Source organism: Prunus persica, chromosome G7, assembly GCF_000346465.2.
Source record: "Prunus persica cultivar Lovell chromosome G7, Prunus_persica_NCBIv2, whole genome shotgun sequence".
Lineage (NCBI taxonomy): Eukaryota > Viridiplantae > Streptophyta > Magnoliopsida > Rosales > Rosaceae > Prunus > Prunus persica.
The window spans coordinates 15,282,921-15,305,359 of NC_034015.1; the positions used below are offsets into that span (position 1 = coordinate 15,282,921).

General features: G+C 35.5%; 4 protein-coding genes across 8 annotated transcripts; 3 read left to right on the forward strand and 1 right to left on the reverse strand.

Annotated features, from left to right (window-relative positions):
- Positions 16 to 2,326, forward strand: LOC18771509 (patatin-like protein 1). 2 transcript variants are annotated; one of them, XM_007203444.2, is made up of 7 exons: positions 16 to 320; positions 422 to 603; positions 697 to 871; positions 997 to 1,158; positions 1,390 to 1,692; positions 1,880 to 2,055; positions 2,157 to 2,326. In XM_007203444.2, the coding sequence occupies exons 1-7, from the start codon at positions 192 to 194 to the stop codon at positions 2,224 to 2,226; spliced, it is 1,197 nt and encodes a 398-aa protein (XP_007203506.1). In that variant the 5' UTR covers positions 16 to 191; the 3' UTR covers positions 2,227 to 2,326. The 2 variants fall into 2 exon arrangements, with proteins under 2 accessions (XP_007203506.1, XP_020424393.1); XM_020568804.1 differs by lacking the exon at positions 2,157 to 2,326 and having other exon boundaries at positions 1,914 to 2,032.
- Positions 4,277 to 8,833, forward strand: LOC18770539. 2 transcript variants are annotated; one of them, XM_020568480.1, is made up of 12 exons: positions 4,277 to 4,735; positions 4,860 to 4,961; positions 5,195 to 5,275; positions 5,388 to 5,497; positions 5,651 to 5,786; positions 5,926 to 6,024; positions 6,289 to 6,394; positions 6,535 to 6,989; positions 7,078 to 7,251; positions 7,353 to 7,550; positions 7,813 to 8,139; positions 8,480 to 8,833. In XM_020568480.1, the coding sequence occupies exons 1-12, from the start codon at positions 4,439 to 4,441 to the stop codon at positions 8,570 to 8,572; spliced, it is 2,178 nt and encodes a 725-aa protein (XP_020424069.1). In that variant the 5' UTR covers positions 4,277 to 4,438; the 3' UTR covers positions 8,573 to 8,833. The 2 variants fall into 2 exon arrangements, with proteins under 2 accessions (XP_020424069.1, XP_020424070.1); XM_020568481.1 differs by having other exon boundaries at positions 4,283 to 4,735; positions 6,538 to 6,989.
- LOC18771637 (patatin-like protein 1) lies at positions 9,006 to 11,489 on the reverse strand. 3 transcript variants are annotated; one of them, XM_007202929.2, is made up of 7 exons: positions 11,233 to 11,483; positions 10,961 to 11,142; positions 10,602 to 10,788; positions 10,328 to 10,489; positions 9,781 to 10,086; positions 9,515 to 9,690; positions 9,006 to 9,375 (listed from the first exon to the last, which is right to left on the reverse strand). In XM_007202929.2, the coding sequence occupies exons 1-7, from the start codon at positions 11,371 to 11,373 to the stop codon at positions 9,306 to 9,308; spliced, it is 1,224 nt and encodes a 407-aa protein (XP_007202991.1). In that variant the 5' UTR covers positions 11,374 to 11,483; the 3' UTR covers positions 9,006 to 9,305. The 3 variants fall into 3 exon arrangements, with proteins under 3 accessions (XP_007202991.1, XP_020424073.1, XP_020424071.1); XM_020568484.1 differs by having other exon boundaries at positions 10,961 to 11,160; positions 11,233 to 11,322; XM_020568482.1 differs by lacking the exon at positions 9,006 to 9,375 and having other exon boundaries at positions 9,555 to 9,697; positions 11,233 to 11,489.
- On the forward strand, positions 17,211 to 20,760 carry LOC18770024. The gene is made up of 6 exons (XM_007203431.2): positions 17,211 to 17,842; positions 18,446 to 18,675; positions 18,796 to 19,054; positions 19,701 to 19,880; positions 19,981 to 20,130; positions 20,304 to 20,760. Exons 1-6 carry the CDS (start codon positions 17,813 to 17,815, stop codon positions 20,469 to 20,471), a joined length of 1,017 nt encoding a protein of 338 aa, XP_007203493.1. The 5' UTR covers positions 17,211 to 17,812; the 3' UTR covers positions 20,472 to 20,760.

Sequence of the window (22,439 nt, forward strand, 5' to 3'; positions counted from 1 at the left end):
TTGCAAAACCTTTTTTTAATATATTAGCTTTCATTTTCAAATCATTATGCAGCCAATCCCAGCTGGCCAACCCTGTACAAGCACATGGGTTTAGGGTTGAAAGTTTGAGACTTTACCTATTTATACATGAGGAGGTCCATGCATCGTCGTCATGTAATAGATTACTTGCTTAGCAAGCTGAAAATCAAATAATGTCTCTGCGTGAAGAAATCAACCCATCAAGCTATGGTGATAAAATCACTGTTCTAAGCATTGATGGTGGTGGAATTAGAGGCATCATCCCTGCAACCATATTGACTTTCCTTGAATCCAAATTACAAGTATGCAATTATCTATGTACTAATTATCATCATCATCCAAATTACAAGGAAAATTTAGACTGATTTTTGTTTTGTTTTTTGTTGTGTATGTGTGTGCTTAGGAACTGGATGGAGAAGAAGCCCGAATTGCAGATTACTTCGACGTGATCGCAGGAACAAGCACAGGAGGCCTAATAACAGCCATGTTGACAGCACCTGACCAAAACAAACGACCTCTCTATGAGGCCAAAGATATTGTTCCATTCTATCTCAACCATTGCCCCAAAATATTCCCTCAATCCAGGTTCATTAATAATTAATGATCACTAATTATATAATTTCTTTTGCAAGTTTAGTTCTAATTGCATCCCATGATATTAATTAATGGATAATATAGTGGACCACTTATGAGAATGAGAGCCTTAAGGGGACCCAAATATGATGGCAAGTATCTCAGAAAGTTGGTTCGCAAAATACTTGGAACTCGAAGACTGCATGAAACTGTAACTCGAATTGTGGTGCCTACATTTGACATCAAATTGCTTCAACCCCATGTCTTCTCAACCTTCGAGGTATCAACTTATAACTTATAATTTCATAAGTTGCACATACAATTTATTATATATCACTGAGAGATTAGGAAAAATATGATATGATATGAGTAATGTATAGCAGCATGGTTGAAAAATGTTCGCAGGCAGAGATGGAATTTTCTGAGGATGCATTGCTATCAGATATTTGCATCGGTACTTCGTCTGCTCCAACTTATCTCCCAGCTCATCATTTCAAAACTAAAGATTCAGAAGGAAATGAAAGGGAATTCCACCTTGTTGATGGTGGGGTGGCAGCAAACAATCCTGTAAGTATCATATATTTACCAACCACATCTCTCATTCAGGTACGGTGAGATTTGTTTGAAAGATAGGGTCAAATGTGGTACAAATAGTTTTATTGAAGTTATAATGATGCTTGATACTAATTAATATGGTACCATGGTCCTTAATTCATCCAAGTACTTGTTTATGGAACATCTTTTCTTTGTGCTTCCCTTCTTATGATCATTTTTGTGCGTGTGATTTGAATTGGAAAGGCCTTGCTGGCAATGAAGCCAACAGGGAAAGTGTTCCCAGGCAGTCCAGATGATCTGGCCTCACCACAAAGTCTACAATATGAGAAATACCTTATGCTCTCACTGGGCACAGGGACTTCAAAGATGGAGAAAAAATACAACGCAAAAATGGCAGCAAAGTGGGGGATTTTGGGCTGGCTTTATAAGGATGGCCATTGCCCTTTAGTTGATGCCTTCACATTTGCTAGCGGAGACATGGTCGACCTTCACATGTCCTTGATTTTCAGGTCTGTCAAATGCGAGCACAACTACCTTCGCATTCAGGTACATATATTTCATCAACCTAAGAAATTAATGCTATAATTTATGCATTCCATATACATCTCTAATCGAAGCATATTCAACTTGAGGTCATTTCTGTCTCGGTCAAATATGTGATCAATAATGTCATACGAATAAGGGTTTCAAAGTATTTTTCATAATTCATTACTATGTGAGAGCTGCAATCTAGGATGACACATTAAGTGGGAACACATCATCGACAGACAAGGCAACAAAGGAGAACATGAGGGAGCTAATAAAGACTGGTGAGAGTCTGTTGCAGAAGCCTGCTTCAAGGATGAATCTTGATACAGGGATATTTGAACCAGCTCACAATGGAGCCACCAATCAAGAAGTCCTCACTAGGTAGTGACGTCACATAATGTATTTCATAACCACTAAACTTATATAAAGCTAATAATTAAGCTAATGATTAAGCATTAATACTTGTGTTTGTGGCTTGGCAGATTTGCTCAAAAACTATCCGAGGAGAGAAGACTGCGAAAGGAACGATTACATCAGTGGTCCTCCATTTGATTACAATATATAATAGATTCATTATCTTAATTATAATTGTGTTTAAGTGAATTTATACTTGGTATTAGAATCATGATATTGGCATATTGCTTGACACATCTGGTGCAAGTTTTATTCATTAATAATAATTGATATATATATATATATATATATATCTCTCATTTGCTCGCCAATTTTTATTTTTTTTATTTTCAAATGGTTGTAATTTTCCAATTTTCGTGAAAATAATATATTGGTTATTACAACTTTTATGTGAGACATCCATTGTGGACCCGTACTATATACGTTTTTGATAATTATGAAACGTGTTGATCCAACGGATATAAGTCGAACTCAAGATCTGATGAACTTTAGCTACACCATAAAACCAACAAACGAGACATATAATATTATATATATATATATATATATATATATATTCCACTTGTACCTAATTTATGCATGATGACAAGACACAAGGATGTCATAGTTAAATCTAATTTTGTAAATGTTGGCAACAACAACAACAATCCTAATTTTGTAAAAAGTTAATGAGCTAATTTAATTTATGTATGTTTATATGTATGGTGGTACATAAAGAAAACGATTAGTTGTGACTTTAATCATACGTTCCAATAACAAACATGTAATTAAATTTGGACCATAATGTTGCCACTTTGTACATAATCTCGTGGTATTAATTTTTTTTTTTTTTCAAATATTTGAAATTTCATACCATGCATATTCATATAAGATAAGTTGTTCTAATGAGTTCAAGTAACGAGAAAATATGGAATAATAATTGTTTGTGCAAATAATCTCATGGGAGAATATTCGCTTTTAAATCCTTCAACTTTCGATCTTTCTTCTCTCTCTTTTTCGATTCCTGTAAAAAAGATTGGAGTAAATAGACCACACCCGGGGGATGTTGGCCAAAGGCCCTCCGATGCCTAAGTTAGTTCGAGTGTTTTTCGATTCCTGTAAAAAAGATTGGAGTAAATAAACCACACCCGGGGGATGTTGGCCAAAGGCCCTCCGATGCCTAAGTTAGTTCGAGTGTTTGTAGGAAAACAATAGTTAAGCAAAGGGTACGGAGTTGTATGTAGGGTGTAAAACGGGTGGCCGGAGCCGTGTGGAGAAAATATGGAGAGTGGAGAGAGAGCTTCAGGTATTTTTCTCGGGTATTAGGAGTAGGTTTAGATGTACCTTGAATGATGAATGATGTCGTCTATTTATAGGAGCCTCGGGGCTAAGGTTTCGTAGGGATCGAGTCGGATTTGATAATATCCGAATTAAATATATTATCTCTTAAGAAGATAATATCTGAATTAAATGATATTATTTTCTCTTTATTAGGATAATATCTTAATTAATGATATTATCTCTTTAAATAAAGATAATATCATATTAATTAAGATATTTATCTCAATTAATTAATTAGCCAGATAAACTGGTTTAATTAATTAACTTAAGAGATAATCTTCTTTTCCACGTGGCATGCCCTGATTGGAGACGAAAATATATGCTCCCACAATAATAATAATAATAGGTTAGGATTATGATATGTGGAGGGTTTGGTAGTCCATACCCGATACCCTCCAATATAATCAAGAAACATAATGCTTTCTTTAATAATTTTTAACATGCATATGGGTGGCACCACATCAAAAAGGTGGGCCAAACTCTCCCTATTCTTTTTTAAAAAAATTTACTTGTAATCGAGATAATATTATTTTGCTATTCTCAATTAATAACAAATTATTTATTATTGTATTATTAATCGAGTTAGCAAAAATTAGTATTCCCGTTGCATGAAAGTTTATCTCTTCCCCTCTCTAGAAATGATAACAACAAAGAAAATTTTAACATATATTATTAGAAAGAATGTCTCATTAGACACACAGAGAAAAAGTTCAATATGCCACGAAAGTATTGACTCTTATCCTACAATGTCAGCAGGTGAGATCACAGATCTTTCGAGATCCCTAGACCTCCACCCGGTAAGAGTTAACAACACCCGCCCTTTCTGTCTTCTAATTTACAGCCACGTGGTGAAACCTATAAAAATAACCTCCAATCCATCCACAGTTTTCCACCTCGTGTCCACTCTCGGTTTCAGAGAAACATTTTCCCTTCCGGCCCTCCACCAATTTTCTCTCCATCTCTTTTAAATACAATTATTTTCATTTTCCTTCCAACCAAACACCCCGGAATTTTCCCGAGAAATTCTAAAATGGACACAACGCCGATTAACTGGGAAGCCCTGGACGCTCTCATCATCGATTTCGCCAAATCCGAGAAGCTAGTCGAAGACTCCTCCTTTACGACGTCGTCTTCTCCACCCTCTTCCCCACCCTCTTCTTCTTCTCCCTCCTCTATCTCCTCCTCGACTTACCACTCGAGATTGATCATTCGCCAGATCAGACGGTTGTTAGAGGCCGGTGACATTGACGCCGCCATCGATCTCCTTCGCTCCCACGCCCCTTTCATTCTCGAAGATCACAGGCTCCTCTTCCGCTTGCAGAAACAGGTACTCTTAGCTGTTTGGCTGCCGAGAAAACGCCCGAAAATATTGTAAATTACAGTTTTTAAGGGTTTTATTTGTTTTTTTTTTTTCATATCAAAATTATTAACTTTGTGCTATTTTCTTGAAGAGGTTTATTGAGCTATTGAGGAGAGGAACCACAGAGGATCGTGATTGTGCAATTAATTGCCTGAGAAATGCTCTTGCTCCTTGTGCCCTTGACGCTTATCCGGTACTTATAAAACTTGATCTTTGTATCAAGCATCGTAAAGTTTCTTTCTTTCAATAATCTTCTAACGGAATTCACCACTAAGAGACTAGAGAGGTTGGCTATAGCTCTATTGTCCGTGTGTCAAAATTGAGCAAATATGAGTATTGGGTTTGTGCTAGTTTACTAAATGTTTGATGCAAGTTGCTTACTCTGTTCAATTATGAGTTCTGATGGATGTTTTTATTGCATTCAAGGAAGCATATGAGGAATTCAAGCATGTACTTCTTGCTTTTATATATGACAAAGAAGATCAAACTTCTCCAGTAGCAAGCGAGGTGGGATATTTTATGTAATGTCAACGCAACTATGACCTATGGTTCTTTTCTTTTTTCCCCATACCATACATGTAGACTGACGTAAAGGGCATGTTTGTTTTATGTTTTCCAGTGGTCTGAAAGGAGGAGGTTTGACATTGCTGGATTGATTTCCACTGTCTTAAGAGCCCATTTACATGCTTATGATCCAGTCTTCTCGATGACATTGATATATTTAATAAGGTGTTACCTCATTGACTTTAATTTAGTTACTTGCAATCAACATTATTGTATTCTTTGGGGTGTGAGTGAGTGAGAGTGCCTGTGTGGTGGGGATACAGCACAGGCACTAGATTCATTGTAGTAGTCTTTTAAAGTTATCCCTGTCTTATGCAGCATACACAAGGGATTTTGTTTTCGTCAAGGAATTTCGTCACCCATTTCTGATCTTACTCAGAGGCTGCTTCTTGAGGAGCGGGACCCCCCAGCAACACCCCAGGAGACCCTGTATGAAGCACCTCCTTTTGATGAGGTGAGATTTCTAAAATTTGAACCTTTTTCTGTAGATGTTACAGAAGGTAAACAAAGAATTATCGTATAGTCAGCATGTCTTATATAATTACACTGCTAACCATGTCTTATATAATTTTATGTGTGGTTTGGAAAACCAGGTGGACATACAAGCTCTTGCACATGCTGTGGAGCTTACAAGACAAGGAGCAGTAGATAGCTTGAGATTTGCTAAGGGTGATTTATTTCAGGCGTTCCAGGTTATTAATTACCTTTTCAACGTTATTTTCATCACAGTTGCTTTAAGTTTGAATATATGTTATTACATTTCACAATTCATAGGAGTTCGGTCATTGGATGCTTATCCATAACTCTTATTTCTTGCATGTTAGTGGTTCCCTGGAAAAATAAACCTAATGATGCTACTGTAAATCATTTATGAGGTTCTTTGAATTATATATGGTTGGCTCAATATTTTGACTTTACTGATATTAATTATTGTTCTTAATACTTATCTACTGCAGAATGAATTATGTAGAATGAGGTTTGATGTTACCATGCTTGATGAGCTTGTTCGCGAGTACTGTGTTTACAGGGGCATTGTGGATTCTGGTCTTCCATCTTCTTCAGGTGATAATTCAACTTTTTCATTTCATTATTTTTTTAATGTTTCATAGACGTGTGTGTGTGTGTGTGTGTGTGTGTGTGTGTGTGTGTTTTTCCTTCTTCTTAATTTCTGGTTCCCCTACTGATCTACCTCCCAACGACAGCAGCTGGAATACAAAGCCCTTCCAAATCTTTGAAAGTTGATCAACCAGGGATTGGGTTTTGTTTGTCAAGAGGCAGTTCCCATGAGGTAGATTCTGGTGCCGGCAAACATTCTGATGGTGAAATTTCCATCAGTACTAATGATAACCTAGGTGGTTCCCCTGGAAAGAATTCTGAAGTGACTAGCATGCAAGGAGTAGATGTTGAATTACGTTATGCTTTTGAGTCAACAAACAACCATGAAGATTGTAGCACCAGTGGATCACATCAGTCTGATAATCTCAGAGTTCCACAAAGAAGCAAAGCCAATGTAACTGCAGAAAGAAGTAAACGCAAGCGATGGAGGGGAAGACAAGATGATATTTGTTTTACTACTGGCGTTTCCTATAATGAAACAAGTAAAGAGCTTAGCACGACGGCCGTGGTTTCCAATATGTGTTCATCAAGGGAACAGCAGGTTTTGTTTTGTTGTAATTACTTATATGTTGTAGTGGTAGTACCAGTGATGTTATTGGTTGTTAGTTGACAAGAGTGTTGTTCTGCAGGCTTCAGAATGTTTAAGTTTAGACATTAACAATGTGGAGGATAAATATGAGATTGTGCTTGGGATGAAGGAACTAACTAGCAAAGGGATGGCTGCGGAGGTTGTGGAAGAAGTTAATGCTATGGACCCAAACTTTTTTGTACAAAATCCCACTTTGCTGTTCCAACTTAAGCAGGTACTTTGAGCATGTATTTTCAGTAGCTTCATTGAAGTAAATGGTTTTTATTAAGATTTTATGATACAAAACTACTGTCTAATCTTTTTACCAACCTGTAGGTTGAATTCCTTAAGCTTGTTACCTCCGGTGATCATTCTAGTGCTCTGAGGGTTGCTTGCTCTCATTTAGGTCCATTAGCTGCTAGCGATCAAGCTTTACTGAAGCCCTTGAAGGAGACTTTGTTAGCACTGCTCCAACCTAATGAAGATGCACTTGGAAAAGGCTTGCCCTTACATGCTCTTGCAACTTCACTACAGGTATCCCATGACTAATTGTCATAATTCAGTTAATAGGAATGCTCATGCAATTTATTTCATTAATTGATTCAGTTCTTAGTTTGTACTGCGTTCTTTAAGGTTGCAGTTGGTACTCAATGCACAACTCTTTTCTGCTAGGGTTTTAGGATAACTACCATCAAATCATTTTTCCATCTGGACACAGTTCTTAAATGTAATATATATTATTTACATTGCACCATGCCATAAGTAAGAATTAATCAATTGCTTCTGTGTCGGATAGGTTGCAATTGGTAGGAGGCTTGGCATTGACGAACCCCAGCTTATGAAAATAATGAGAGCTACCCTTCACACACATAATGAATGGTTTAAACTTCAAATGTGTAAAGATCACTTTGAAAATCTATTGAAGATTGATTCCTTAAAAGATGTTACTACTCCTTCGCTCGCTGCTGCTGCAATTTCAAAGTCAAATGCAGATAGTTGCTCTAACGGGTCTTCCCAAGTTACAGTATCTTCAAGCACCAGGATGGTGGAAGATGGGAGCAGTCTGACTCAAGTTTCATCTAGAGATGTTGTGTGTGATGAAAATGCAATACTGAAAGTAATGGTAAGTTATGAACTTAAGTTACATCTTTCTGTACATTGCCTTGCCTTTTGAGTGGTGGTTTTTTGGTTTTGAGGAACTTTTTAGTTTTACCTCCATAGGCTTACCAAAGATTGGCATCTTCATAGATTATTCCTATCCATTGTGCATCATTTGTCATTCCCATTCCTGGTCTTTCCTTGCGACATAAGATTACTTGATTATCAATACATTCCCCAACCAAAAGGGTTCCCCTATGTCAACAAGAAATGTTAATCCAGATCTTTGTATGGTTATCCCATCTTCTAAATTCTAACACATGTTTGTTCCGTACAACTAATTATACTATTTTGGACGATTGCAGGAGTTTCTAGCCTTGCCCAGGGCTGATGCCATCCATCTTCTTGCACAGTACAATGGAAACGCTGAGACAGTCATTCAGCAAATATTTGCATAGTTTGAATTGTAGCGGTTTTGCAGCTATCCTATGTACGATTAATTTTTCCCTATTATTTGATTCAATTTGTGCATAAGAGTTTCCCATGTAGATAGACATACACGTAGTTACAAAGAGAGGTACAGTATTATGTCTTGTAAACACTTACACTGGCTGTTCTTGGTATATTATCATGTATGGGGATTCTGTCAGCCATTAATAAAACACTGTTGGTTGATAAAAAGAGGAAGAAAGCATTGATGGATTGGTTTTGTGGTTTTATATTGTTTGTTAGCATTGAGTAGGTCCAATTTGCCTTAGGTGTGTGGGTTTTTGGAGTTCTCCATTGCCTTGATTCTAAATGACAATGCATGAAAATTGCAAAAACCCTATATGTGAAGCATCAAATAAGTCACTATTGGGTATGAAAATGGAATTGAGTTTTTTTCTTTTGCCTTCTAGAAAAAGATAATTATTTAAATTTCATTAATAAAAAGAACCTAAATACAATCAAACGTTGTAACCGGCAAAAAGAATAATAATAAAAATATACAATCAGCGTCCATCCAGCTCCAAGACACAATTAGGAGCCCCATACCCTTTGCTTATGCAGTAGAGGCTGCTGTGGATTATTATGCTAACTTTCCAAATAATTTTCAGAAAATATATTTCCAAATTCAACGACTTGCATTGCCATTGCTAGCTAGAGCCTTGAAGGAGATACAAGCAAGCAGCGCACTTACAACACAACTCATTACTTTATGTCAGATTTTGGTGATTTTGACTCCCGGAGCTTCTTTTCGTCCGAAAGTAATTTTGCAAACCTACAATGCAATACAAGCATTTTCTTGGTCAACAAGCATTAACACAATCAATGATGATGATGAGGAGTCGTTGACTAATTCTAATTCAAGAAAAAATGTTGATTCTGCATCTGCAGCATAACCATCTGATAAGGGTTACCTTTGAAGTGCTTGCTGATTGGTGCCACCATTTTCAACTGGTTCGTAGAGACCCGTATCCAAATCCATGGTTGAAATTGGTTTCTGGAGCAATGTATTCCCAACTTCCACTAGATTTTCCAAGTTCTCCTTGGTAGCTTTATCAGCTGAAGCTAGATTTCCCTCTAGCGTGTCCTCCTGGTTTCTCAATATTCAATAGAATATATTTTTGTAAATTAACGAACATATAAATTATAATATAAATATATTATATTCAAACTCAGTTACCTCAATTCTGAGGTAGTTCTGTTCAGAATGGAGGGCTTGGAAAACCACAGAGTTGTGGTAGTCAACCATACAAGCACCTGCTTCATCAAAGCATTCCAATAAAGGACTTGACCCATCCTCGTATAACCACCCTATAACACCCCATTTGGAAACCTTCTTAGCATTGTACCTCAGCTCACTTCTGTTTGAGCCTGTCCCAAACGAAACCAACAAAAGACGATCGTATAACTCCATGGGCTTAATCTCCATGAAATCTGGATTTTGCTTCTCAGTTTGTTTTATCACTTCACTAATGGCAACCGAAGCCTGAAACCATATTAGATTTAGCAACAGTGAAATTAAGTCAGTCATGCCACACCCTCCAAATTGCATACAAAACACTGCGTCACAGTCTGAGAAATGCTAACTGGACTTGCTTAAAAGAAAGTGCGGCTGTAAACTTTCTTATAAGCAAGTCTCTTTAGCATTTCCCGTCACTCTTACTGTATATGGTATACTGAACTCTAAAATCTATTAAAAAAAATTCATGCGTAATTAAGAGCATCACCGGATTATTAGCGGCCACGCCACCATCGATGAGGTTGAACTCTTTTGGTTCCCCTTGTTGATCATTGTTTTCAAAATAGTGGGCAGGGAGCAAAGTTGGTGCTGCTGAGGTACCAATGCAAATGTCTGAAAGTTTAGCATTCAACACTGGACGGCTTGTCACCTTGATCATGACAAAAATACTTAGAACTTCGCTTAATTATCAATCAAATTCCAAATGAAATTACTGATTTCTCATAATTGGTAATTAGTAATTAATATACTGAATAAACAACCTGATAAGAGGAAAATATGACAGGCAGAAGTTTCTTGACGTCAAACGTTGGAATAACCACGTTTGTCAAGGTTTGGTCCAACCTTTTGTCCCCTACTATATTTCTTATTAGCTTGTGCAAATACTTTCCATCATACTTGGGTCCTGTTAGAACTTTAACTAGATCTACAACTGCGGCACACAATCCGCTGTATAATCATGAGTAACCGAAAGAGCGTTAGTTACCAGTTTAGTGATACTTTTCTTCATGTTGTTTGAAGAGATCCGAGTTCGAATCTTTCTTCTTTGACATAAATACGACAAAATTATATATCGATGCATCTAATTACAATTTTCATATTAGTGTTTCAATAATATTACCTTGATTGTGGGAAAATTTTTGGACAGTTGTCAAGGTAAAATGGGACAATATCTTTGGCAGCGTATAATGGTCTATTGTTGTCATTAGGTGCTGCTAGCATAGTCGCAATTAGACCACCTGTGCTTGTCCCAGAAATAACGTCAAAGTAATCTGCAAGCCTTGCATCTTCACCATCTAGTTCCTAATTAGTTAATACCACCTATTTAATAATGTAATTATGTAAAGCTTATTATAAATCAAAAACAAAAAGTGTTACCAAGCGAGCCCTTACCTGAAGTTGAGATTCAAGGTAAGCAAGAAGAACACCGGGGATGATTCCTCTAATTCCTCCTCCATCTATACTGAGAACTGTTATGAGGTTGCCATATTTTGGAGGCTGAAGGACATTTAGAGATGAGCTTATATTTTCCATCTGTTGTGACAAGCTTGTGGATGTGGTGATCGATATAATATGTGAACCTATATAGGTAAACAATCGAAAATGACACACTGTGGCTTGGACTTGGAGGCATTGGGTTTTGCGTGCTTATACCATGCCTTCAATACTCCTTATTTTATAGCCATTTGTTCATACTTCAATATCAATCCAATTTAATAAAACCTAGGCAGTTTTTTTGGTCAAGAATAAAACCTAGAGGTAGTGTTTTCAAGAACATGTGTTGGTTTAACTAAAGGAGTATAAGATAAGGTCAATAAAAATGATTGGACTTAACTGATGGTCTCCCAATATGAAGTACCTTATTGCTATTCAAATCTTGAAATAGGTTAAATTCTAGTCTTACTAATGTCACACGAAATTCCAAAAAATATACGTTTGTTTACGTGACCAATTAAATCAAAATAAAATAACCTTTGTGGGTTTATTTATTTATTTATTTTTTCCTTGTTCAAAGAATAGGAAGAACAAATCCACAAGGAACACAATTAAATTAACAAATTATTATATTTTGCAAAGATTAAATCCAAGAAACTTTGACATTTGGGTGGCAATGCTGGTGAGCGGGTCCAGTCAGTTCAAGTAATGTGGTACTAATTATTTGCACTTTCTTTTAGAGTTTGTTTGTGAGTGATTTTGAATAAGCATATGGGCTTCTTTATATCATTTTAAGTGATTTTAAGTAATTCTGAGAAGAAACACATCTCATGTGCTTTTTCATAAAATCATTTAAAGTGATTATACGAAGAAGTGATTCTTCATAGTGCTTGATCTATCCAGAATTACTCTCAAACAAACCCTTGATCTTTTGGTTACATACATACATGCATAGATATATGTATATATAATTAATATAATTTTAAGAAAGTCATATCATATCTTTCTCTCTTCAAGTTTGGGGTGCGGGTATTGAGTATATATATATACGAAAAGTCTAAGCGCGTGCTTTAAATGTAAATATTTAAGATTATCCAGGGTTTAGTAAACCAAGTCATGACTCATTGCTCTTGCAAGATTATTTAATAAATATTCATCTTTGTTGTTCATAAATATTAAGGTTAATAATTTATAGCAACTAGGTAGCAATAAAAATGAAAACCCACACGAAATCTGAGGTAGGTAAAGGTAATGAGCTAATTCCACAAGAAAAGATAACGGATCCGAGGCTTTATATTTAGATATTGTACATTTATTTGTATTTCGTAAGATTATCTTAACGATTTAACTATTTAAGACATAACACATAGTATTTAAATAAACTTTAAAAAAAAAATCTCTAATAACTTAATTCAATTTAAAATTTAAAAAAAAAAATTCAAGATTAAAAAAGAAGACATGCAACTCTCCCTCCCCACCCTTATCCCCGCCATCCATACCCAACTCAAAGCCGCCCTGGCCACCACCATCTCTCTCTCCCTCTCACACACAGATTGACCCCCACAACCATGAAATAAGCAGGGTGTGAATACAAATCCAAATACAAATCAAAGTGGTTCTCCAAATTGTAGAATTTGGAGGATATAGTTTTTGGTCAATTGAGTATATTGAGAAGGGGCAGTGAGTGGAGAGGTTTATTCAATGGATATATGCAATTCCAATTTGATATTCCATATAACACTCTTTCATGTACTTTCAAAATCATAATCTGAGTGGATCAATACCCAAGCTCCTTTTCCTTCCCCCACTTGAGCCCAGATTCCCCTTCCCCGCCCCAACTCCTCCTAGCCCACTTACCCTCAACTTTCGAGGATTTTTAACTTTATTTTTTTTACTTAAACAATAATAATTTTAAACAATTTTCTGATGAAAAAACTAATTTTTAATACATAAGTTGTTGATGTGGCATGTCTTAAATGGTTAGATCATTAAAATTGTCTAAATATTAGACAATACGGTCAAATGCACAACATCTAAATGCAAGTCTCGTGACCATCAAGTGACCCTCATGAAACTGATAAAACAACTTCTCTGATGAAGCAAATAAAGAAGAAAAGAAGAAAAGAATGAAAGCTTTACTGGTCAGAAGCCCATTGGACCTCGAATATGAATATGTTAGACTTGTTTTGATACACCTTCCGGCATGGAATGCAATGCATCTGACATGAAATTCATTGAAATTTTTGGTGCCACATTCTAAAGCAGTGAGTGCCAAGCGGGTAATTATGGGCTGTGCCTAGTGTCCTTTCTTTTTTTGGTCAGAGACGCAGTGTCCAGGTTTTGTCTTGAAGCTCAAGCAGCGGTACCACTGGTACTGGGTTTTGAAGCAGCTGTTTTCCATTGTTACAACTTGTATATCACAAAGATTTGGACTCACATGTTTCGGCAGTCCTCGCTTTAATTCTCTGTGCTTTTGTCTGCAAACTAAAGCCCCAGGTGGAGGAGAGTTTTACTGTGTCCGGCTGTAGCATACGACAACACACTTAACACGATAAAATCAATGTGGGATTGAGTTGAATTAAAATACATGAAATTTTGATGTGTTATGTGTTTCTAACTTTTCTATGGGTGACCTGTTCCCACAGTTGGATTCAAAAATTTCTCCGAATAGAGGTGATGATAAGTAAGTTATGATTAATAGTTGTGACATGACGATTTAAAAAGACATATCACAAGTTATATATTATTTTGTTGTCACTAATATATGTAAGGATTTTATCAAGAATATCGAGTTTTAACCGTTGATGCATGTACGGATAATGACTGAGACAATCGACCATCTTTGGATTTCAAATATCATATTCTTCCTTGTTTGGCAAATAGCAATGACCTAGTTTCCATATGATACCAGTGCCCTTAACTTATTATGTTGTCCCCATTACAATGATAGAGGGTTGTTTAAAGTGCAAGCAATGAATAGCTCCTGTGGGACAATGAGGTATACTCATAGTTTCTTCAACCGTAATATGATAATAATATATATACTACAAGCAAAGTTATATATATAATATATAGTGTAATACTGAGCAAAGTAGGTTGTCACAAAACTATTTAGAGTGGGCTTCACGTTTTCCTTCATATGATATCCATGTCTTATATATATATAGTTTTTTTTTATTGAGGAATTTTTTAAATAAGTTTATTTGAGGGAAGTTCTTTAGGGTACTCTATAATTTTTTTTTCAATGATCCAAACCATCTATTTTGTAGGTCTTCATTCATAGATCATTCTTACAAAAAATTAGACAAATGGGAAACCTTTTCAACATCCAATTGTGTCCTACCAAATCAATGAACACGGTACTTCAAGAAAGTACTAAAATTTCAATAACTCAATTGAATGGTCAAATGATATCGGATTCAAGTAATTTTTTCTATAAATGATCTTTGAATGAGTATCTACAAAATAGACGGTTTGGATTAGTGAAATACAATCCGGAGTGGATCCTATAAGAGGTGTCCTTCAATGGAAACTCTTTTTGTATTATATATATATATATATATATATATTTTTTTTTTTTTTTCTTATACAAAATTATTTTAATCTCTAAATGTAACCCATTTCGAAATTTGAAAGAAACTTCAACTTTAAAGAAAAGTTGACACTTGACTCACACACACACACAGAGAATTTGGGTACTTGAAATGAAACACTTGGCAGTTGGGTTCAAGTGGGGCTGGAAAATCATGTGATTGCTTGCATTGATGGATTTTCTGAAATAGGATTAATTATAGAGTAGCTGCTGCTTTCTTCTTCTTCCCAGCACATCATGAAATGGATTTTCCAAATTAATCGGTCATTAGTTCACATAAATGCTAGTCTATGTATACGACTTTGACGTCTTCTACCTCTTGAAATAAAAGATTGAACTGGTAAATGCCTGAAACAGAAAACTTCCTTCCTTGATTACCAAAATCAAAACTCGTGTTTGGAATCTTAATTATAGCTTTTTAATATTGGAAGCAATGAACGTTTCTAGACCTAATCATTTTCAAGTTTGACAATGCGAAAAAGTGCTTTAACTGCATTTAACTTTTTTGAGGTAAACAGAAAAAGTCCCCTCTTTTTTTTCAAATATTTTAAAGGATGATTTGAAATTCATGATAGCATAGTTTTGTAATCAAGGGAATGCCTAAGATTAGAATGCTATAAATGCAGGTGCATCAATTTGATAGCTAGCTATCTTATCTGAGGATTGTACTTTGGTCTGTTGGTGAAAATCAACATCACTCTATCACAATTCACGATTGGAAAATACTTCCATTCTTTTCCTGTGAGTAGGAGCTCATACATTTTTGTCAATAACAGTGTAACATATGTGCAGAAGAGAGAGGTATTTCCTTATAAGAAAGGAGGTAGGCAGTATAAAAATTAAAAGGGTTTGAGGCAATGGCGGATCTAGGAAGGGGCTCGACTGGGCTTTAGTCCAGTGTTGGTTTTGTAGTTTAGTCTTAATTGTACAACAAAATCCATTGCAATTAAATATTAACCCACTTATCTTTTAGAATTCAGTTTATCCTAGCCACCTGCATTAGATTTTTTTTCTTCTACCCACTGAAATCCTACCATATTTTCTATATATAAAAATATATAATCTTACCATACAATATTAATTAGCTCAAAAATTCTTGGTTATAAAAGATCTCCCAAAAAATAAATAATTTAGCCCAACTCTAGAAATTTTTTTGAATCCGCCATTAGTTTGAGGGTCATCACTCCATCTCTATCTCGTTTATGCTTGGGTTTGTTTTTTTTTTTTAATGGGGTCTCTCCTTAAAACGCTCCAAAAGTTGTCCTGTTCTATTAGCATAGAGTTTGAGTCTCTGTTTTCTTGTGGAAGGGTTTATACTTCCAGCTATTAAGCTATATGTGGAAGGGGTAGGTTTTCCAACCACCTTTGTTTAATCCAAAATCCGTCTTAATTTAGAGAAGAGCTATGTAAGTAGGTTTAGAAGTCCTTAACCCACTTTACTATTTCCTAAATTACAAGAAGCATAGTGTTGTAGAAATACATTTGTTAGGAATCCTTATTAGACTTTAATTTTAGCACAAGGTACCAATAAAACGTGGTTGAAGAGTCACAATTAAATTAAACAATAGTCTAATCTCAAATGCGCACCAACCATAGAACTCTAATCATTCAACTTAATATAATTCTCATTTACTCTAAAATAATAATTCGGCCCAATCAATCTGAAATAATAATTCATTCCAATGTAGTGTACGATTCGAAGTCGGTTCAACTTTAATATTAAAGATCTTAAGCCACTTAAGAAAAATCAAAATTTAGAATTGGGAATCGGTAGCTTAATTCTTGTTTAGGAAGCATATTACTTAAATAAGTTCCACAATTCCCACACATCTACTTTATTTATATATAAAAAAAAGTTGGTAAATAACAACTTATATTAGTCGTGTGTATATAATATACAGGAAGCTTCAGTTGAGGGATTCCTCAAATAACTTATTTGAGGGATATCCTTGTAGGGCCCATTTTGTATTGTATTTTACTAATCCAAATCGTCTATGTTTTAGAGAATCATTCAAAGATCATCTCTACAAAAAATCACTTGGATCCGATATCGTTTGACAGCTCAATTGTGTTATTGAAATTTTAGTACTTTCTTGAAGCACTGTGTTTATTAATGTTGTAGGATATAATTGGATGTCGAAACGGTTTTCGATTTGTTTAATTTTTTGCAAGGATGATCTATGAATGTAGACTTAAAAAATATATAGTTTGGATCATTGAAAAAAATTTATAGGGTACCTAAAAAGGTGTCCCTCAAATAATATTATTTGAGAAATCCTTTAATTTTAATAGAAAGGGACATAAAATAATTTAAGAAAAGGACTATATATAGATATTCTTGTAATTTATAGATTCTATCGTAATCAAACAAAAGTCAAAGTCTACATATTTCCTTCTCTTTTATTATCTTTTATTAATTTTTTGTTTCTGATTTTCCTTTTTTTGGTCGGGAACTCTCTTCCCTCTTCAACGCCTCAAGTCATTTGCCTTTGTTTTTTTTTTTTGGGTAAAGAAAGAAGTCTTTTGCTTTTGTTGGTATGCAACTTGGACTTTTTAGATTGCGCTAGGTTACGGCATTTGGGGGGCGTATGGCAATTTGATTAGAATTTAGAAAATGCTTATATAAAAATGAAAAATCTTATTACCAATAAACAATCCCTCGGAGACCAACAAGAAGAAGAAGAGTTAGGCTTTGTTGTGCTGTGTGTTGCAGCGTTTCCCACTTGGCCTTTCAATTTTTTTCATGGCCCTGTTTCCCAAAAGACCAAAAAAAAGCTCCAAAACCCAGACGCTTCTTTATTTGGCTTCCTTTTTCTCTGTAGCTGTCTCTCTCATCTCTCTTTGAGGAACTAGCTAAGGATACTCGAAGGGTGGTATGAACAGTACTCTCTGAGCTCTGCTTGGTGGTCGGTCTTTGTTTGATTTCTCTCTGGTTCTGGTAAAACAATGGCTGAAGACATCTGTTTCTTCAACAAGGTGCTGCCTTTACTCCCTCCTTTTCGTTATTTTCTGCTTTTAATTCTCAAGTTTACTTTCTGTTTGAAATGAAGTAGTGGGTTATGCTCAAAATGCTGTTTTTATACATAAATTTTGTTTATTCAAATAAAATATTGGTAAGAGATGTATTCTGGTAGTCTTGAAGCATATGTGGGCGTCTTCTTTTTGTTTTTCCAGTTTCTTTTTCCTTAATCACGTGTAAAAGGTGTTATCTTCAAGGCTGTTCCTTCAGCTTTGTGGGTGAAAGACAAATGTATATGGATTTGAAGGAGAATGTTTGGTGCTGGCCGCTCCTCTGGATGTTCGATCTGGGTTTTGAGACTTTAATAGAATTTATCTGTAACCAAGTTTATTATGCTGTTAATATTACCGCTGAAAAGGACACTTACATTTGTATTCTTCGAACTGGGTTAGTAGTAGAACTAGTATTTAGTGGTTCTATGGATTGTTATACTTGATTATTGTTGTGAGTGTTACTTAGAGAGCATATATTACATTTGTGCATACCCATTACAACTTTTTCATCAACTCTCCTTATCAAGATTTTCATTTAACTCCCCCTTTCCCCATTTTGGTTCACAGGAAACTCTGATCATAAAGCCTCCTAAGAAATCTCCTTTGTTATTGAGGATGACAGTCCTAGTATTTGCAATGGTCTTTGGCGTTTATATCTGCTCAATATGTCTAAAGCAGTTAAGTATCCAAACCATGACTAGATTTCAAAGCATCAAAGTCATTGCAAGGCCTTGCCACGACACCAAACTACTAGAAATTCCTTATAAGCATTACCCAATGCCTGAAACTTTTAGCAGGTAATTGAGAATTTGCACTTTTCAAATTTGAATTTGGGCATTTTCAGCTTTGTTTGTTTTTGTTTCTTTGGATAAGAGCATCTTCAGCTTTGTTAAATCTCTGTTTTGGTCTATTTCTAGGGCTGAATGTGCACGTAATCCTGTAAGATTCTTTGCAATCTTGTCGATGCAGAGATCAGGGAGTGGGTGGTTTGAAAGCCTGTTGAATAGTCATAAAAACGTTAGTTCTAATGGAGAGATATTCTCCGTTAGGTCTAGGAGGGAAAACATATCTTCAATTGTACAGACTCTGGATAAAGTTTACAATTTGGACTGGTTCAGTAGTGCTTCGAAGAATGAGTGCTCTGCAGCAACTGGCTTCAAGTGGATGCTTAATCAGGTATACAATGTCTTTCTACTTCAGCCTAATAATGGTTATCGAATACAAAGTCTTCTGCTCAGTGATTAGCGGAAAGCTTATCCTTTTAGTGACAACTAGTAGGAAATGTAAAACAATGCGAACCATATTACTGTTTAAGAGGTTGTACTAATAAGGTCTTGGAAACTTAGATCATGATTGGTCCAAAGCATCAGAACAATCAATATGGTATTCCCATGCCATGGTCCAGTAAATTGTCAACTTTCTAACAGATTCTGTTTAATTAATTACTTTTTATATATGAAGTTTTTGACGTGATAACTTACCAATAATGAATAAATTTGTATATGATGTGACATGAGGGGTGGTTGGCCATCTAAGATTCTTAAAGGCAATTGTTTTACTGCTTAATCAGCCCAGTTAACTTCTCATTTTACTCAGTTTTTCGATTTAATATGTGTTATGTCTCATGAGTCATGACGAGGAGGTAAACTGTTCCTTGTTTCATGTTGGCCTTATATATGTATCATATAAAGCACCAAATTGACTGAAGAGTGGCCATATTGGAATCGCAAAGATATTAAAGGTTGCAATCACCAAATTGACTGGTCATTCTTGTTTTTCTCCAAGGGGAGATGGTGGAAGAGCTAACTTATAGCTTTTGCAGGGGTTAATGGAGCACCACAAAGAAGTTGTGCAATACTTCAATCGCAGGGGCGTCTCTGCAATATTTCTCTTTCGAAGAAACTTGTTGCGTAGAATGGTTTCTGTTCTTGCTAATTCTTATGATCGATACGCTAAGCTATTGAATGGAACCCACAAGTCACATGTACATTCAGAAGAAGAGGTCTCTCTCTCGCTCTCTCTGATTACCTCTCCCTCCACTCCCCACCACAACCACGTTTTCATTATCTTAAATTTTATCTGGTGACTTCTTGTATATGCAGGCTGATACCCTGAAAAAGTACAAGCCTACTATCAATAGCACGAAGTTGATTACTGATCTTAAGGAAATGGAGTTGACAACTTCAAAGGCTTTAGAGTACTTCAATAGCACTAGGCACATCGTTTTGTTCTACGAGGACATTAACCGCACTGTAAGGATCTAAGTAAAACCTTCATGAAATCTTTGAGTTATCGTATGTTCTTGTAAATATTTTCATTATTCACTTGGAGACTACTACCATAAGACTTATAATTCTGCTACTATTTTTGTGTACATTTTCCTGGAATTATGCATCTAAAGTAGTCATTATTTCTTCTTATTCAGAAACTAAAAGAAGTTCAAGAGTTTCTTAGCCTTCCACAGATGGAATTAACCAGCCGTCAGGTAAAGATACACAATGGACCGTTGTCAGACCTTATCAAGAACTGGGATGATGTGAAGAAGACGCTTATAGGAACACCTTACGAAGATTTTCTCCGCTCGGACTATTAGGCGTAGTCCTCTGCTAACTCTTTGATACTGGTGTACATACCAACTCAAGTTATTCTTACCCCAGAAGCTGACAGGATATTGCCCGTGCTTTAAAATTTTTTGGCCGCAACAACACAGGCCTGGTGTTTTGATCCTTCTTCATTTTTTATCTCATCAACACTCCGTTGATGTGTCTATACACCTTTTTTCTTTTTGTTAACCAGACAGACACATTGTATATGTCAGCTAAGCAATGTGAGTGAATATGCAATTCTTTAATCTCTATTTTGTTTTCTTGATCACCCTTTAATTTATATTTGTTTGGTGTTCTGTTTCTGTGTCATGTTATTATTGTCGTTCAATATTATCTGAGGATATACATTGCAATTTGCATGCAGATTCTTTAATTTTGTTCTCCATCTTCCACAATAACCACTTGGGTATACGAGTTCTTCCATTTTCTCTATGTTGCATTTCTTGTTGGGGAAAATACTTTTTATGCTTTAGGATTTAGCAGTGTCTGCAGAAAATTTATAGACAAGACAATCTTTGCTCATTGAGCTTCTTATTTGTGCATTTGGTATTCACTCATCAAAAACACAGGCATAGTCTATTTGAACACAATTTTCCCTCCCTTTCTTTCTTGAATGCGTAGCCATCTACACACATGTCCTTTTTCTGATATGTCAGACCCTTAATCTAATCCACAACAAATAGCATGTATCTCTCCTTAGGTCTTGGGCCCTTGGATTCCTAATCAAGTGAGTAATGGACCTCAATTCAATGGGTACTCATAATTTGTGTTTGCCTTTTGATTCAAATGTCCAAGTTGGATTATAAAATGGCCTGTCGAAATTAGACTCATGAATAACACTCTTCCCAGATTCCTTTCCCTTAGTACCCAAACTTTGCATTTGTATATATATGGTGACATTTACGCACCGCATATTGCTGATCACATTTTTCATAATGGTGTGATTTGCGAACGACTCACTAGCATGATGAGTCTCTCACCAGATTAAAAATGTACATTTTTCGAGAAATGCGGTAACAACTTTGTGAGAAATGTGATTAATATACTTGAATAATTTTTGCTTCAACAGACTCTTCAATTCGATTAACGCATAATCATGGAAAAGAATGAAAAATAGTAAAACATGTGAAAAATGTCTATGTATTTATTATATGAAAAGAAAAAAAATACATGTTTTCAACATTTTCAAGGTAGGTTTTGTTTTTTGAAGAGCCAAAGTCAACTTATCAGTCCTGAAGAAAGAGAAAGATATTGCAACTTTGATGACTGAGGTTGAAGAGGCTGTTGGAGAGAGTTTTTCTGATGTGGCTCACCTATTTTAGATTCCAAAGCTGTTGAAGAGGTTGTTGGAGATGCTTTTACTACATTCTTACCCCATTATATTGGTGGGCTCCACCTCTATTAAAGAGGTGGTACACAATGTGGTATAAAAATGTGATAACCCTAACATTACCCATATACAAATAGTATTAGCTTACTATTAGCTATATGTACATAGACTCAATATGAGCTTGATGCACTCCTGAATCCATCATATAAAAATAAACAAGGAATCCTTACCTTTTTAAGAGATGCACGTAGTTATCAATGTACATAGACTTAATTATGAGTTTGATGCATTGGAAAACCTACATAAACTCACGCAATCTATAATAAAACTAACCCTAAGAATCTTTCTTAGTCTCATATTTGTTTAATTTTCCCAAGACGTTGTAATTCCACAATGGACTCACATTGGAGAGTAACTTATCTTCATTGGGATGTCATTGTGACAGTATTTCAGGACAATCACATATTATCATATGTCTAACTTTTTTACATATCAATGTGTGATTGACTTGAAGTACTGTCACTAAGTCATAATTAACATTAAAAAAACACCAGTGAAAGTAGCATACCCGTGGAATATGCTATAGCTAGCTAGAAGCCTATAACTTAACTGATCGTATAGTACC

Excerpts from the sequence above, each read along its gene's own strand:
- LOC18771509 (XM_007203444.2), top strand. The coding sequence starts at position 192 with ATGTCTCTGCGTGAAGAAATCAACCCATCAAGCTATGGTGATAAAATC. Across the intron at positions 604-696 it reads AAAATATTCCCTCAATCCAG|TGGACCACTTATGAGAATGA; the intron begins GTTCATTAATAA and ends TGGATAATATAG. Across the intron at positions 1,693-1,879 it reads ACAACTACCTTCGCATTCAG|GATGACACATTAAGTGGGAA; the intron begins GTACATATATTT and ends GCTGCAATCTAG.
- LOC18770539 (XM_020568480.1), top strand. The coding sequence starts at position 4,439 with ATGGACACAACGCCGATTAACTGGGAAGCCCTGGACGCTCTCATCATC. Across the intron at positions 5,787-5,925 it reads AAGCACCTCCTTTTGATGAG|GTGGACATACAAGCTCTTGC; the intron begins GTGAGATTTCTA and ends TTGGAAAACCAG. Across the intron at positions 7,252-7,352 it reads TGCTGTTCCAACTTAAGCAG|GTTGAATTCCTTAAGCTTGT; the intron begins GTACTTTGAGCA and ends ACCAACCTGTAG.
- LOC18771637 (XM_007202929.2), bottom strand. The coding sequence starts at position 11,373 with ATGGAAAATATAAGCTCATCTCTAAATGTCCTTCAGCCTCCAAAATAT. Across the intron at positions 10,789-10,960 it reads AAAATTTTCCCACAATCAAG|CGGATTGTGTGCCGCAGTTG; the intron begins GTAATATTATTG and ends ATGATTATACAG. Across the intron at positions 9,376-9,514 it reads AATCAGCAAGCACTTCAAAG|GTTTGCAAAATTACTTTCGG; the intron begins GTAACCCTTATC and ends ATTGCATTGTAG.
- LOC18770024 (XM_007203431.2), top strand. The coding sequence starts at position 17,813 with ATGGCTGAAGACATCTGTTTCTTCAACAAG. Across the intron at positions 19,881-19,980 it reads ATGTACATTCAGAAGAAGAG|GCTGATACCCTGAAAAAGTA; the intron begins GTCTCTCTCTCG and ends TTGTATATGCAG. Across the intron at positions 20,131-20,303 it reads ACGAGGACATTAACCGCACT|AAACTAAAAGAAGTTCAAGA; the intron begins GTAAGGATCTAA and ends CTTCTTATTCAG.